The sequence below is a fragment of the Carcharodon carcharias genome, chromosome 14 (genome assembly GCF_017639515.1).
Source record: "Carcharodon carcharias isolate sCarCar2 chromosome 14, sCarCar2.pri, whole genome shotgun sequence".
Lineage (NCBI taxonomy): Eukaryota > Metazoa > Chordata > Chondrichthyes > Lamniformes > Lamnidae > Carcharodon > Carcharodon carcharias.
The window spans coordinates 148,322,809-148,336,712 of NC_054480.1; the positions used below are offsets into that span (position 1 = coordinate 148,322,809).

The 13,904-nt window shown below is 37.9% G+C and overlaps 1 protein-coding gene across 1 annotated transcript in view; it reads right to left on the minus strand.

Moving 5' to 3' along the window:
• The window catches only part of fzr1a (fizzy/cell division cycle 20 related 1a), a 50,183-nt gene that overhangs the window by 20,090 nt on the left and 16,189 nt on the right, over positions 1-13,904 (minus strand). Inside the window, exons 4-8 of the mRNA XM_041204710.1 lie at positions 13,121-13,184; positions 7,015-7,142; positions 6,476-6,558; positions 4,440-4,623; positions 1,136-1,201 (exon numbers count right to left, since the gene is read on the minus strand). Coding sequence (XP_041060644.1) covers positions 1,136-1,201; positions 4,440-4,623; positions 6,476-6,558; positions 7,015-7,142; positions 13,121-13,184 — 525 coding nt within the window. The remainder of the gene's footprint in view (positions 1-1,135; positions 1,202-4,439; positions 4,624-6,475; positions 6,559-7,014; positions 7,143-13,120; positions 13,185-13,904) is intronic.

Sequence of the window (13,904 nt, forward strand, 5' to 3'; positions counted from 1 at the left end):
TACACAGTAAAGTCTCAGTACTTATTAGTACATAAAAAAAGATTAGCTATCTTATATCCACAACATACTTGAAACTAAAAGATCCACCTCATGCCATCAGGAGTAAACCAAGTTTACCTCGAATGGTACAGTAGACCACGATGTTAATTATGAAAGTATTTTGTTTTTCTATTTTTGCAAGAGAATGGTATGTCCAGTAGATGTCTTAATATTTGTTAATAGCAAATCATCTCAGTGTTGCACATGCAATAATCATTTTTATTAATTTCATTAAGTTCTGTAAAGTTTATTAATCTGCCCCTAAGACAATGAATACTATACTGAACAGTAGCCAAGAATTAATCTAGCATGGATTTCCATCATCTCCTAAGGGTAATACACAGTCCAGGGAACACAAATTAAGATCTGCTACACATTCTGGAACGCTAGATGAAATGAAAATCACTTCAACTTTCTAAATTCAATTTCCTCCCAATTATCACAGCAAAACAATCTTGTTCTCTAAAGTATATAAAGAACAAACACATTTATATAGTGCATTTCATAACTTTAGGTTATCCCACAATGTTTCACAGTCAATTAAGGAACTTTGAAGTGTTGCAATATTGTAACGTAGAGAAAAAAGGCAGTGAATTTGTGCAGAACAAGATCGCTTAAACAGCAGTGGGATAACTGACCAGGTAATTTTTTTTTTTACTGATTGAAGCATAAGCATTGGCCAGACACCAGAAGAACAACTTTGCTTCTTTTGAAAGGTGCGAGTTTCTTTTACAAAAACAGGGCAGGTCTCACCCAAAGGCCAAAGCCTCCAACAGAGTAGCACTGAAATATTAGTCTATAATGCGCTCTCTTAATTGGACTTTGAACCCAAGACATTCTATATCAGAAGTAGGAATGTTACTAGAGTGATAAGTTTTCCTTTTATAAGTTACAAATTCATACCAACTGTATAGGAATACCAAAATAACTTTAAAGTACTTTGCTTAACAGAAACAAGATTTATTTTGCTTGCTGCAATGTATACTCACAAATAAACAAAGTGATTAAGAATAAAACATAAAAATTAGATGAAAAAGGTCTCTTTAAAAATGACTTAAGCTTAGCTTTACTTTCACATAAAAAGAATGATATTTACTCTTTCTGACCAGCCAACCGATGTAACAGAATCTCCATCTATAGAAAGGTCACACAGTCTGATCACCTAAAAGACAGAAAGAAAGTCAATACTTAGGATATACATTTTACTATACGTGCACAAGTAGGGCATCAACATTTTCTTAAAGGTGTGCTGAAAGCAAAAATTGGATAAAAGAATTCAAACAATTTATTCCAGAAAATTTTCAAAGCTTCACTGGCATTTTATTGTAATGCTCTTTCTAATGCCTGATCTAATGCACAAAATAAAGGTTGAAACAACATTCTTAAATGACATATTTCACACTAATATTACATGAATGCATTAAATTGTCTTTGCATATTTTAATATCTTAAAGACTTTACTTGCATGGGTTTTGACTGATTTCTAGACTCTATACACTGTACATACTCAAAATGCACCTGTACTGTCAGCTGTACAGGCCGAATATTTTTCCCATTAGCTTCTAGAAATTTCAGTTGCTTTTTTTGTTTCCCAAAATAGTGTGAAGCTATAGATCATATTTCTAAAGTTTTAATTCAGATAAAGTTTTTGTTGAGTTTTCTAAAACGCAAAAAAGTGTTCATATTTTATCTCAAGAAGCTTTTAGTTTACGAAGACGACAGGCTGATTGAACACTTGTTTTAACTGTGTTCTATAAACTTTAATAATTGTCTTGTTCCTCATTATAATTTCTATTATTTAATAACAGCCTCTAATTGCCTCCTGATCATCCTATGCTGTGCTTACAATTAGAACAGCCTCAAATAATCACTTTCTTTCAGTTAGAAAATGTGAATTTATTAATTAGAGAGAGAGCATGAGAGTGTGAGGACACACACACAATTGCCGACAAAAAAAATAGTCCTATCCAAAGCCATAAATGACATCCGCTTGGTATCTCCAAGATGAATATCTTTCCTCTGACAATCAAAGGTTATTGATGCACTTTCTTAGAAACTGATATTTTGAAAGATTGCATACCAACAAGAGCTTTTAATAAAGACTGTTGCCAATTTGTGTGGCTGCAAATCGACTATACATACAACTGTCTTGTTTATGAAATATTATGTCTATTCATAGAATCAACTGAGCACACAATTATGTAAAAAGATTAACAACCTTGAAATTCAGGATACATTTATAAAATAAACTAAGCATAATGGTTATGTTTTAGGAACAAGGTTACTCATGATTTGAAAATTTAGAATAAATATTCCATCTTTGGAAATATTCATGTGACCTACTTTTGGTTTCTTAAGCTCTATTTTAAAATAAATGGCTAAAATAACGATAAGAGGACATGTTCTTTGGGTCATTCATTCCCTAGACATTAAAAGTATAAATACACCAGATGGTAGTTTATTAGTGTTTAGAAAGTGGAATATCTTAAACAGGAACAGATGATAATACTAAGAATCTAAAAACAACTAGCATTTTTGCAGCACCCCTAATGTAGGAAAATCTCTCAAGGTACTACACAGGAGTGTAATCAGACAAAAAATTGACAGCAAGCTAGTGATGACAACATTTGGAGTCCTTGGTAAAAGAGGTAGGTTTTAAGCAGTATTTTAAAGGAGAGTGTTGGAGAGGCAAAGACATTTGGAGAGGGAATTGCAGAGCTTAGGATCAACACAGCTTGAAGGTAATTCAGCCAGTTTTGGCACAAAGGAAGCAGGAAATTCACAAAAGGCCAGTGGGAAGAATGCAGAGAGCTGAGAATTGGAGGAAATTGCAGAGATAGACCATGGAGGGATTTGAATACGAGGATAAGAATTTTAAAAGTGCGACGTTGATGGACCAGAGGACATAAGCATGAGTACAAAAGTGCATTATTTGTTACGTAAATGGTGGAACCTGCCTCATTTACAAATAGAAAGCATCATATACACACCTGAGTCCTGATGAGCACTAGAGAAGCCATGTGATGGACAAAAATCCTAGAGACCTTTGCAATATGTTGCAAAATATATACAATGAAGCAGCCAGTAACAAATCAACATCCCATGCTTCTATACAGAGAAGTGCATTGAATCAAAGAAGCTTTTATCATGTTCTTTGAAAAAAAGATGTTGCTGAAATGCTACTGCAGTCACATGAAGTCTACCCGAGAAACAGTAAAAAAAATTATGCCACTTTAAAAAAAAAATAGATTATTAAATTCTTCATCTTAATAATTGGTTTAGGACTCAACTGTTCCCTAATCCTTGTAATTATTCCTGATTGCTGAGCACATCCCAAGACTCCGTTCTCTCCCATCTCCAGAATGGGCTTCGTTATCATGTTTTCCTTCCTGCATCAACCACAAGACCCAACTCCTGTTTTGCCACTCCCTCCCAAGATCCAGCCCTCTGCTTATATAGGCAGCAGGGTCCCTCAGCTTTAACCACCTGGCTTTAGGCCCCAACTTCCTTGCAACCTAGGTCCTGGCTCCCAGTTTCTAACTCCCAATCACAGATGTCCAGTTTGTGCTTGCTTCAGTGGCTCCTTAATGTGCCACAACAACTAGGAAGCTATCGCTCATGATCCAGCACAGCTGTGACTATCCATTCAGCCCTGTTTAAACACTTCCAATCTCAGACTCTGGCTTCCATCTGCTATGATATTGCAAAAGCCACAGTGTTGCACACTCTGTTAGGGCTGAGCAACAGTAACCAACAGTAGCACAATTAAGAGAACAGTCCAATGTATGAATATAATCACATGCACAAACAACTTCACAAATGAAATACAATAATATGTACCAACCTACATATGGCCATGCCAATTGACCTCTTTTATAAAAAAAAAAGTCTGAGATGTTAACTTTGCCACAACAATTACAAAAGTAATAAAATGCTTCAAAAGTCACCAAGTAGAAACAGTAATGAAATCAAACTACCAAGACAAATAGCTAACACTTGGAGCAGAAATTTTTGCTATTTTTCTAAAGATGAACTGCTACACCGATGTATGTGGAAGACACATATGCAGGATCAGTAACATGAGTCATTGTTACTAATGTTTACCAGCAACAAAAAACATCCCCAGGAGGCATCATTCATCACATGATTTCTCTAGCATATTGATCAGATTCAACATCATGAGGTTGTGAAGAATGCTGAATAAAGAATGTTTGATTGTGGTAATCCCTGGTTAACATGAAGTAAACTAAAAAAAAAAAATGAGCCTTTTCGATACTGACATTGGTCACTGAAACATGCATTTTAGCAGAAACCATGCAATAACTAAATCGTTCATCCAGCAGGGGTGGATAGAGAGACAGAAACAAGGACGGAAAGAGACCGGAAGCTAAAAGGTTCACCTGGCTAGTACAAGCACTCCAAAGATACACACAAGTGCCAAGTCCAACACTTAATACATTTAGAGAAGACCAGTCCACTAGGTTTAAGTAAAAGTCGTCCTGAAGTTCAGGTGCATCAAGTACTTTAAATGGAATCTTCGAGATTTTGCGAGTAGGCTTTCTTGGTGACCGCAACAATTTTTGGCTGTTTAAGACAGAAGTATACAAAATTAAATGCCAATCCAAATAGCAGTATGTACCCTTTAAGTTTGACGATGGTTAATATGTGCTGTGCTACCACTGGTAGCATTTAGGAAAAAGGAGCATTATTTTGCACTGCATTGTTATAATTTCCTTGTGACCATCCATAACTGGGTACTGACAAACCTTGAAGCTGCTTTTTGTTCAGGCAAGAACAGGTTTTACATTTAGAGCATTAGTAACAAACTATCAAGACATCTCAGATTCAAGAAAAGGGGCTGTGATATGTATAGGAAGCAAAAATAGACCTTTTTTGCCCATTTCTTAGGTGAAAAAGGTCTAAACTTATGGGGCTAAGTCCCATGCATCAAGGATGCCTGAAATACTTCAGACAGCAACCTGGCTCAGGCAATATTCAGGAGTGCCTAGCGGCGGTCTCAGCTGGTTGTTGACTCTCTTGTGTATGCTAATGAGAGTGCCAATACCTGCTTAAGGACCCCGCATCAAAATCAGTCAGAAACTGAGCAAATCATGCATAGGCAAAGCATGAGTATGTGCCACTCAGATTTTCTGGGTCCTTTGGCGACATAAAACATGGTCCTTAAAAAGGTTATTGGAGATAATCAATACAAGAAATATTAAATTTTGCTTTTTAACCTACCTTACTGCAGAGCTCTAAGTACTACTCCAGGCTGATGCCAACTTGTGCTCACACCAGCAGCCACCCCCATACCCATATGGCTACCCAGCCACCAACACCACCCAAACCAGATCTACCCAAGGCATGGTACTAGCATCATGGTTAGCCCAACTTGATCCAGAGAAAATACCAAGAAAGGACAAAAGATTTTAAAGTTATTTAATCAGTTATTTGGATCTCAAATTTAAATACATTCACCTGTACCATTAAATTTCAGTCTAAGTGGCTGCAGCCACTGGTACAAATCCAAGAAATTCACAATCGCCATTGACGGGACTTGACAGCAAAGTTACGTTAATTAACCTTGCACGGTTTCAACTAGAGCATTGGTAGGGCAGCACAAAAGTCTCAGAAAATTATGACACGACTTGAATAATGGATTTAGTTCTTCATGCCATAATTTTCTGAAGCTTTGCAGCAGAAAATTAAATTGGATGCACAATTCCAGCAAGTAAGGAAATCTCCAGGTTCAATTTTCTATCCTCAATGTCATATTCTTTGACAAGGTTTCCTCAAATTTCTTTCATGATGGAAATACTAGGGGTCTGTTATAGGATCCAGGTTAGTTGGTGGCAGTTCTTGGCATTATGTTGGGTTGAGTGGAGTTCAAGAATCCGTTCAAGAAAGATCACAAAACTGTCTAGCAAATTAAACAAATCAATAGCAAATTGTTGACTGAAACCATCTAAAGGACTGCAGTATTCAAAGCTCAAGATTGAAGGAGAGCCGACAAAACAGCATAATAAAGAAACTGGTACAACCCACACGTACAGTTCGGAGCCAATATATATTCTGCTGTTTAATGTATTAATTTATATATTTTGATATTATCCTGAACATTGAGTTTAGTAATTCTAAAACAGATTAGAAATAAAGTGTCTACAACAAGAAAACATCATTTGGCTACTGAAGCTCATGTCCCTAGCATTCTGATTGCAATGTATTAGCTACCAACATTAAGCTTCAGAATATATAGTCATTTCCACAAAAGTTGCAATTCAAAAAAGAGAAAATGAGGGAACTTTGTGAACTTTCAGTAACGACATTTAAAATTACTTAAGAGATAAATAATTTCAACATTCAGGTTACTTGAAATGTAGCATCACTGCATCATTTGAATTCCCATTACAAAATGGCATAAGGAGATATACATTACCTTTTATTGCTAACAGGGGATAAGGAGTAAGGTGAAATGTCATTTCCATCATCAGGGCTTGCACGCTTAGTGCTGAGTGAATACTAGAAAATAAAATCAATACCAGATTGGTTAGAGATGTTTACACCAATTTTTTTTTTTAAATATTTCAACTGGGGAACACAATGGTGGTTTAATGTATTCCATGGCAAGATAGAGAACAAAGCTCTTAAGATCTGGATTTTCAATAAATAAAGATTGTTCATTTTCAGTGATGCCATAAAGTCAACATTAATAGAATAATCAGTTCACAGAATCATAACTGTAATTACAGCGAACACACATTTTATTTCCATTTACTTAAGTAGAAGGGAGTCAAGTATCAAATGAAAGTGAGGGAACTAAAGTAATTATTAAAATACTGGAGAAGAAATTAACAGTACTAAAAGTTGACAAATCATCTAGGGATTAATTTTTAACAAGTAAAACTTGGTATAAAATGGTGACAGTACAGGTAAACAGATTCAATTGTTCTGTTTTCAGTGATGAAAAGTACATACCTTGAATAAACTTTTTTTTTCAGGCGTTGAAGGCTGTAATCTTCTATCTTCGGTTTGAGGGTCTTGAACTTTTTCAATGCCTGCTCCAAGCAGCTCATTTTTAAGTAATGCAGAATAAGCAAGTCCATCTGTCATACAAAATAGGGCCAGAGGGGAACACGGAAAAATAGAATTTAAAAAGTAAGCTCAAGTAGGATGCAGTTTTCACTTACAGCACTTTAAATAGTTATAATACTTATCAGGCTTTTATCCTGTTCCATTTTACAAAATGCAGGGTTGAAAGAACTTTAAACTGAGAAAGGGCAAATGGGGTGGTTTACCAGCATTATATTTCGAGGTGCATGCAGTACCTTCCAGTGTAGTAATGTTTATTAGTTGCAACTGATTTGTTAACTGTCAGCTGGCATCTCAGCGGGTGGAAGGCAGACGTTTTCTGTGATCAAATCATGTGACTTGAAACAATATGCACTCAACTCAATGATATAGGGAGTACAACACTCAACTCAATGATATAGGGAGTACAACACTCAACTCAATGATATAGGGAGTACAACACTCAACTCAACGATATAGGGAGTACAACACTCAACTCAACGATATAGGCAGTACAACACTCAACTCAATGACATAGGGAGTACAACACTCAACTCAACGATATAGGGAGTACAACACTCAACTCAACGATATAGGGAGTACAACACTCAATTCAATGACATAGGGAGTACAACACTCAACTCAACGATATAGGGAGTACAACACTCAACTCAACGATATAGGGAGTACAACACTCAACTCAACGACATAGGGAGTACAACACTCAACTTAATGACATAGGGAGTACAACACTCAACTCAATGACATAGGGAGTACAACACTCAACTCAATGATATAGGGAGTACAACACTCAACTCAATGACATAGGGAGTACAACACTCAATTCAATGATATAGGGAGTACAACACTCAACTCAATGACATAGGGAGTATAACACTCAACTCAACGATATAGGGAGTACAACACTCAACTCAATGACATAGGGAGTACAACACTCAACTCAACGATATAGGGAGTACAACACTCAACTCAACGATATAGGGAGTACAACACTCAATTCAATGACATAGGGAGTACAACACTCAACTCAACGATATAGGGAGTACAACACTCAACTCAACGACATAGGGAGTACAACACTCAACTTAATGACATAGGGAGTACAACACTCAACTCAATGACATAGGGAGTACAACACTCAACTCAATGATATAGGGAGTACAACACTCAACTCAATGACATAGGGAGTACAACACTCAATTCAATGATATAGGGAGTACAACACTCAACTCAATGACATAGGGAGTACAACACTCAACTCAATGATATAGGGAGTACAACACTCAACTCAATGATATAGGGAGTACAACACTCAATTCAATGATATAGGGAGTACAACACTTTCTTTCTATATTTGACAATGACAGTTAAACAAAGTTTTACCAACTGCTTTCCAAACACAAAACAGTTTAAATTCTGCACCAAGTTTACCCTTAATCTACGGATAGATGAAAGACGTGCACAACACACTAAAAATGACTATTTTAATCCACCGATGATTTAAGATCACAAAATCATGAGAGCCAGGGAACTTGACTTCACAGTTTTGAAAAGGCAGACTGGACCTTCTGTGGCTTTGCTCACAAAATATCAGAACACAGCACATTTCCCTCAGAGTACAGTTTAACTTTAAAGTCAAAGTTTCACACATAGGAGATTTCATTTTCAGAGTTTCTTCATTTCATTATTCACCCAGGAGGATTTTAAATTGAGCACTGTGCACAATGTAGTTGTCATAACATTTATAATATCCCTAAATACACCTAATATTGAGCACACATTTCAGTATTATGCAGAGGCCGGCTTTAGCTCCGTACAATTTCCCTACAATTGATGTGAATTGTTAAAATGATTATTACATTTTGCAAAAGCAATGACGTGTAATATAAATTCAGTTTTTCACCTCTCTATCCTACAAGGTTGTATGTTTTTTATATTCTTTCAATCAGGTCTGGGCGTTGCTGTCCATTCCTAGTTACCCTTGAGAAGGTGGTAAGAGCCATCTTTTTGAACCACTGCAGTCCATGTGGTAACAGCTTGATACAACTGAGTGGGCAGTTCAGAGTCAACAACATTGCTGTGGGTCTGGAGTCACATGTAGGTAAGACCAGGTAAGGACAGCAGATTGCCTTCCCTAAAGGGCATTAGTGAACCAGATAGGTTTTTAATGACAATTGATGATAGCATCATGGTTATCTTTACTAAAACTAGCTCCGTTAATTATTTGAATTAATTCATTGTATTTAAATTCCATCATGGGATTTGAACCCATGCTCCAGAGGCATGAGCTTTAGTCTGGGCCTCTGGGTTACCAGTCCAGTGGACATTAACACTACGCCACCATCTCAATGCGGTGAAGGCATGTAACATATGATAGTTTCTACACAATAAATTGGAAAATGATTTTAAACATTACATTAGTGGATCTTCTGTGGGTTTATTCTTTGCCCTCACCCCAGCAAAAAGAAATTGAAGACAGCACATTTCCATCAGAGTGCATTAATGATGCTGTTGGTATGAAGATCGGAAGCTCCATCTAGTGGTACAAGTGTGCAGCTGAAGATATGACTGGCCGTATCTCAACTCATGGGTGCACCTGGCCCAAAGTTGTAGGGTAGTTTTTTTCCCCCAAAGCCCACAAACTTCAGGGAGTGTCAGGGAAAATAGTCCACTTTTCCATGCCAACTAGGGAACAGTAACAGGCAGCAGATCAATGCAGGAGGATAAGACAGAGCTTTACAAAAGCATTTATATTGGGCAAGGTGCATGTAGCAACAGTGGTCAGTGTACAAGAGCAGCTAAAGAGGCCAGGAATCCTGAAATAGTGAAATCTCCTGATAATCCATTTGGACTGCATAGTAAAATGCATGGCTGGCCCCATGCAGTGGAAGGTTCTGATCTTTGCAGGCAGCCACACCTTATTAACAACAAACACAGTGTACTGAAAAAAAATCAATGTACATCATATAGCTAGACAATGCTCAGTCTTGGGTCAGCAGTTTCGAGGTACATGTATCTGTGTAGAAGAACATGTGAATATCCAGGCTCTGTTTGTACCAAGATTTGGTTTCCAAAGAGACACTGTTCACAGAATCACACAGTGCAGGAGAGACCCTTCGGCCCGTCGAGTCTGCACCGACACATGAGAAACACCTGACCTACCTACCTAATCCCATTTATCAGCACTTGGCCCATAGCCTTGAATGTTATGACGTGCCAAGTGCTCATCCAGGTACTTTTTAAAGGATGTGAGGCAACCCGCCTCCACCACCCTCCCAGGCAGAGCATTCCAGACCGTCACCACTCTCGGGGTAAAAATGTTTTTCCTCACATCCCCCCCTAAACCTCCTGCCCCTCACATTGAATTTATGGTCCCTTGTGACTGACCCTTCAACTAAGGGGAACAGCTGCTCCCTATCCACCCTGTCCATGCCCCTCATAACCTTGTACACCTCGATCAGGTCACCCCTCAATCTTCTCTGCTCCAACAAAAACAACCCAAGTCTATCCAACCTCTCTTCATAACTTAAATGTTTCATCCCAGGCAACATCCTGGTGAATCTCCTCTGCACCCCCTCCAGTGCAATCACATCCTTCCTATAATGTGGCGACCAGAACTGCACACAGTACTCCAGCTGTGGCCTCACCGAGGTTCTATACAACTCCAACATGGCCTCCCTACTTTTGTAATCTATGCCTCAATTGATAAAGGCAAGTGTCCCATATGCCTTTTTCACCACCCCACTAACATACCCCTCCGCCTTCAAAGATTTATGGACACACACGCCAAGGTCCCTTTGTTCCTCAGAACTTCCTAGTGTCATGCCGTTCATTGAATACTTGCTTGTCAAATTACTCCTTCCAAAGTGTATCACCTCACACTTTTCAGGGTTAAATTTCATCTGCCACTTATCTGCCCATTTGACCATCCTGTCTATATCTTCCTGTAGCCCAACACACTCAACCTCACTGTTAACCATCTGGCCAATCTTTGTGTCATCCGCAAACTTACTAATCCTACCCCCCACATAGTCATCTATGTCGTTTATATAAATGACAAATAATAGGGGACCCAGCACAGATCCCTGTGGTACGCCACTGGACACTGGCTTCCAATCACTAAAGCATCCTTCTGTCATCACCCTCTGTCTCCTACAACTAAGCCAATTTTGAATCCACCTTATCAAATTACCCTGTATCCCACGTGCATTTGCCTTCTTTATAAGTTTCCCATGTGGGACCTTGTCAAAGGCTTTGCTGAAATTCATATAAACTACATCAACTGCACTCCCCTCATCTACACACCTGGTCACCTCCTCAAAACATTCAATCACATTTGTTAGGCATGATCTCCCTCTGACAAAGCCATGCTGACTATCCCTGATCAAACCTTGCCTCTCCAAGTGGAGATAGATTCTCTCCTTCAGAATTTTCTCCAATAGTTTCCCTAACACTGACGTGAGACTCACTGGCCTGTAGTTTCCTGGCTTATCTCAACCCTTCTTAAATAGCAGAACCACATTAGCTGTTCTCCAGTTCTCTGGTATCTCCCCCATGGCCAGATAGGAATTAAAAATTTGGGTCAGAGCCCCTGCGATCTCCTCCCTTGCCTCCCTCAGCAGTCTGGGACACATATCATCCAGACCTGGAGATTTGTCCACTTTTAAGCCTGCCAACACCTCCAATACCTTGTCACTCCATTTATCAATTTGCTCAAGGACCTTGCATTCTCTCTCCCCGAGTTCGATACCTTCATCCACATTCTTTTGGGTGAAGAGAGAACACTGTTGAGGCTCTGCATCTCCAACTAGCGGAACCATCATTTGATTTGGTATGGTGTGGCCGGGAGAATTATTCTCGCATCTGGTGTCTGGTTAGAAAACTCAGGCTAATGCTTGCCAATTGACTAACAACCAGGTTTTTGGATCTTTTCTAACCATTCCTATCCTAGTATTTTGTATCTTTCATATAACATAAGACCCTTCGAGCCAACTCCACCATTCAATAAGATTGTGGCTGATCTTCTACCTCAACTCCACCTTCCCACATTATCCTCATATCTATTGGATTTCCTCAATACCCAACAATCTGGAACAGGTGTTGCCAGGGCATTGAAGAATGCACCAGCTGAGGCTGTTATCTAGCCCTCTCCACTACTGTCCACTCATACTTGTTTAAGTCTTTTTCTTTCTCAAATATGCATCCATTTCTCTTTTTAAATCCATTATAAATTCTGCTTACTCCCAATGTTTCTCAACAATCCGCTGTATAAATGGTTTTCTAACCACTCTCTGCTCTCTTTTTGGGGACGATGAGCCTGTTTATTCAAATCCTAATTTTAAAATATTACAATTTAATACCTTATGTTGCTGGCATTTCAAGCATTTAATGTGTTTGCAAGAGTTGTGAAAGCAGAAAGACGTGAAGAACTTCCAATACAAAAATGTAGGAATTAAATACCCGTATGCCTTTAACTTATTTTTAATATTAAGAAGGGTTGTAATCAACTATTTGGTAAACAGTGGGACTCTTCAGACCTTCTCTCTGATATACCTGGGTGCATTTTGTTTCTGTTTTTGAACTTTGTTGAAGTTGGTGAAAGAACAGGTAAAGTTGGGTCACCTGTGTTAATATGAACTGTTATCAGTGTCTGGCCCCTCTGCCTGCCCAGAAAAGTGAATCCCATTGAAGTGTAAAGTGAAGGGTAGAGAATGGAGAAGGAAAAAGATGAATAGACAGAGACAATACTGCTCCACTCTCACTCCTGTAATTAACTTAATACCTTATTTGCCCTAATTTCCAACCTCAACGGCAAAATAAATTAGTTCCCACATACTAATCAAATTTGTTTTTAACCATTCTGTTACATTTTTTCCTTAAGGTTGAATATATTTGAAAAACTACCTTTTCTGAATGTCTAAAGATTGTAACATTTTAGTTTCCTGTGTGTAACTACGGCATAATTAAGCAACTAAAACTATATGTACTGAACCTTTGCCATTGTCGGAGGTTGCATCCTTTGCTTTTCTGTTTTGACTGGGTGACTTTTCATTTTCCTAGAACAGGGACAAAAATCAAAATATATGTTCAGTATATGTACTCAATGCTCAATTTACGTAGGCCATTTATGCAGCACCATCTTAAAAATGGTCAATAGGTCTATTTATGAATGGTGATACTTGCAGATCATTGTGCTTTCCAAGCCACAGACCAATAATTTTTGTTTTCCTGACTGTTGATCTAGTGACCTTAACTTAGTCGGATGTACACCTCAACACTGTTCAATGCATCTTATTGGTTTGTGGATCAGAGTGAACAATATAGTTTTACTGCTGTCAAATCATATATCTTGTAATTAGCGAGTTACAGTTTGCTCATAAAAAACTAGAAAAAATACGCTTATTGCTCTTTAAAAAAACGAAATTTGGTTAATCAGTTAAGACCATGATAACCATTTATTTTAACAGAAATAGAAAAAAAATCTGGTAATTTAATTAAAAGAATGAGATCACTGCAATAAGATGCATGTCACATTTTATGTTAATGGGTTAATAGATGGCCCACAGTTTATTTTGCTAATACCGAAGTTGTACGGTGGCTCTGTAGAAATCTAGAAGTTTCAGCTTCAGGCTCAGAATATTTTTCATAATGAGGGGCTGAGACATGCAGCACGTCCCAAAGAAAAAATAACACAATTCAGGAAATAATCCAAAATCTTCTAGATCTTATAGCAACATGGTTTACATTTACATAGCAACTTTAACACAACAAAATAG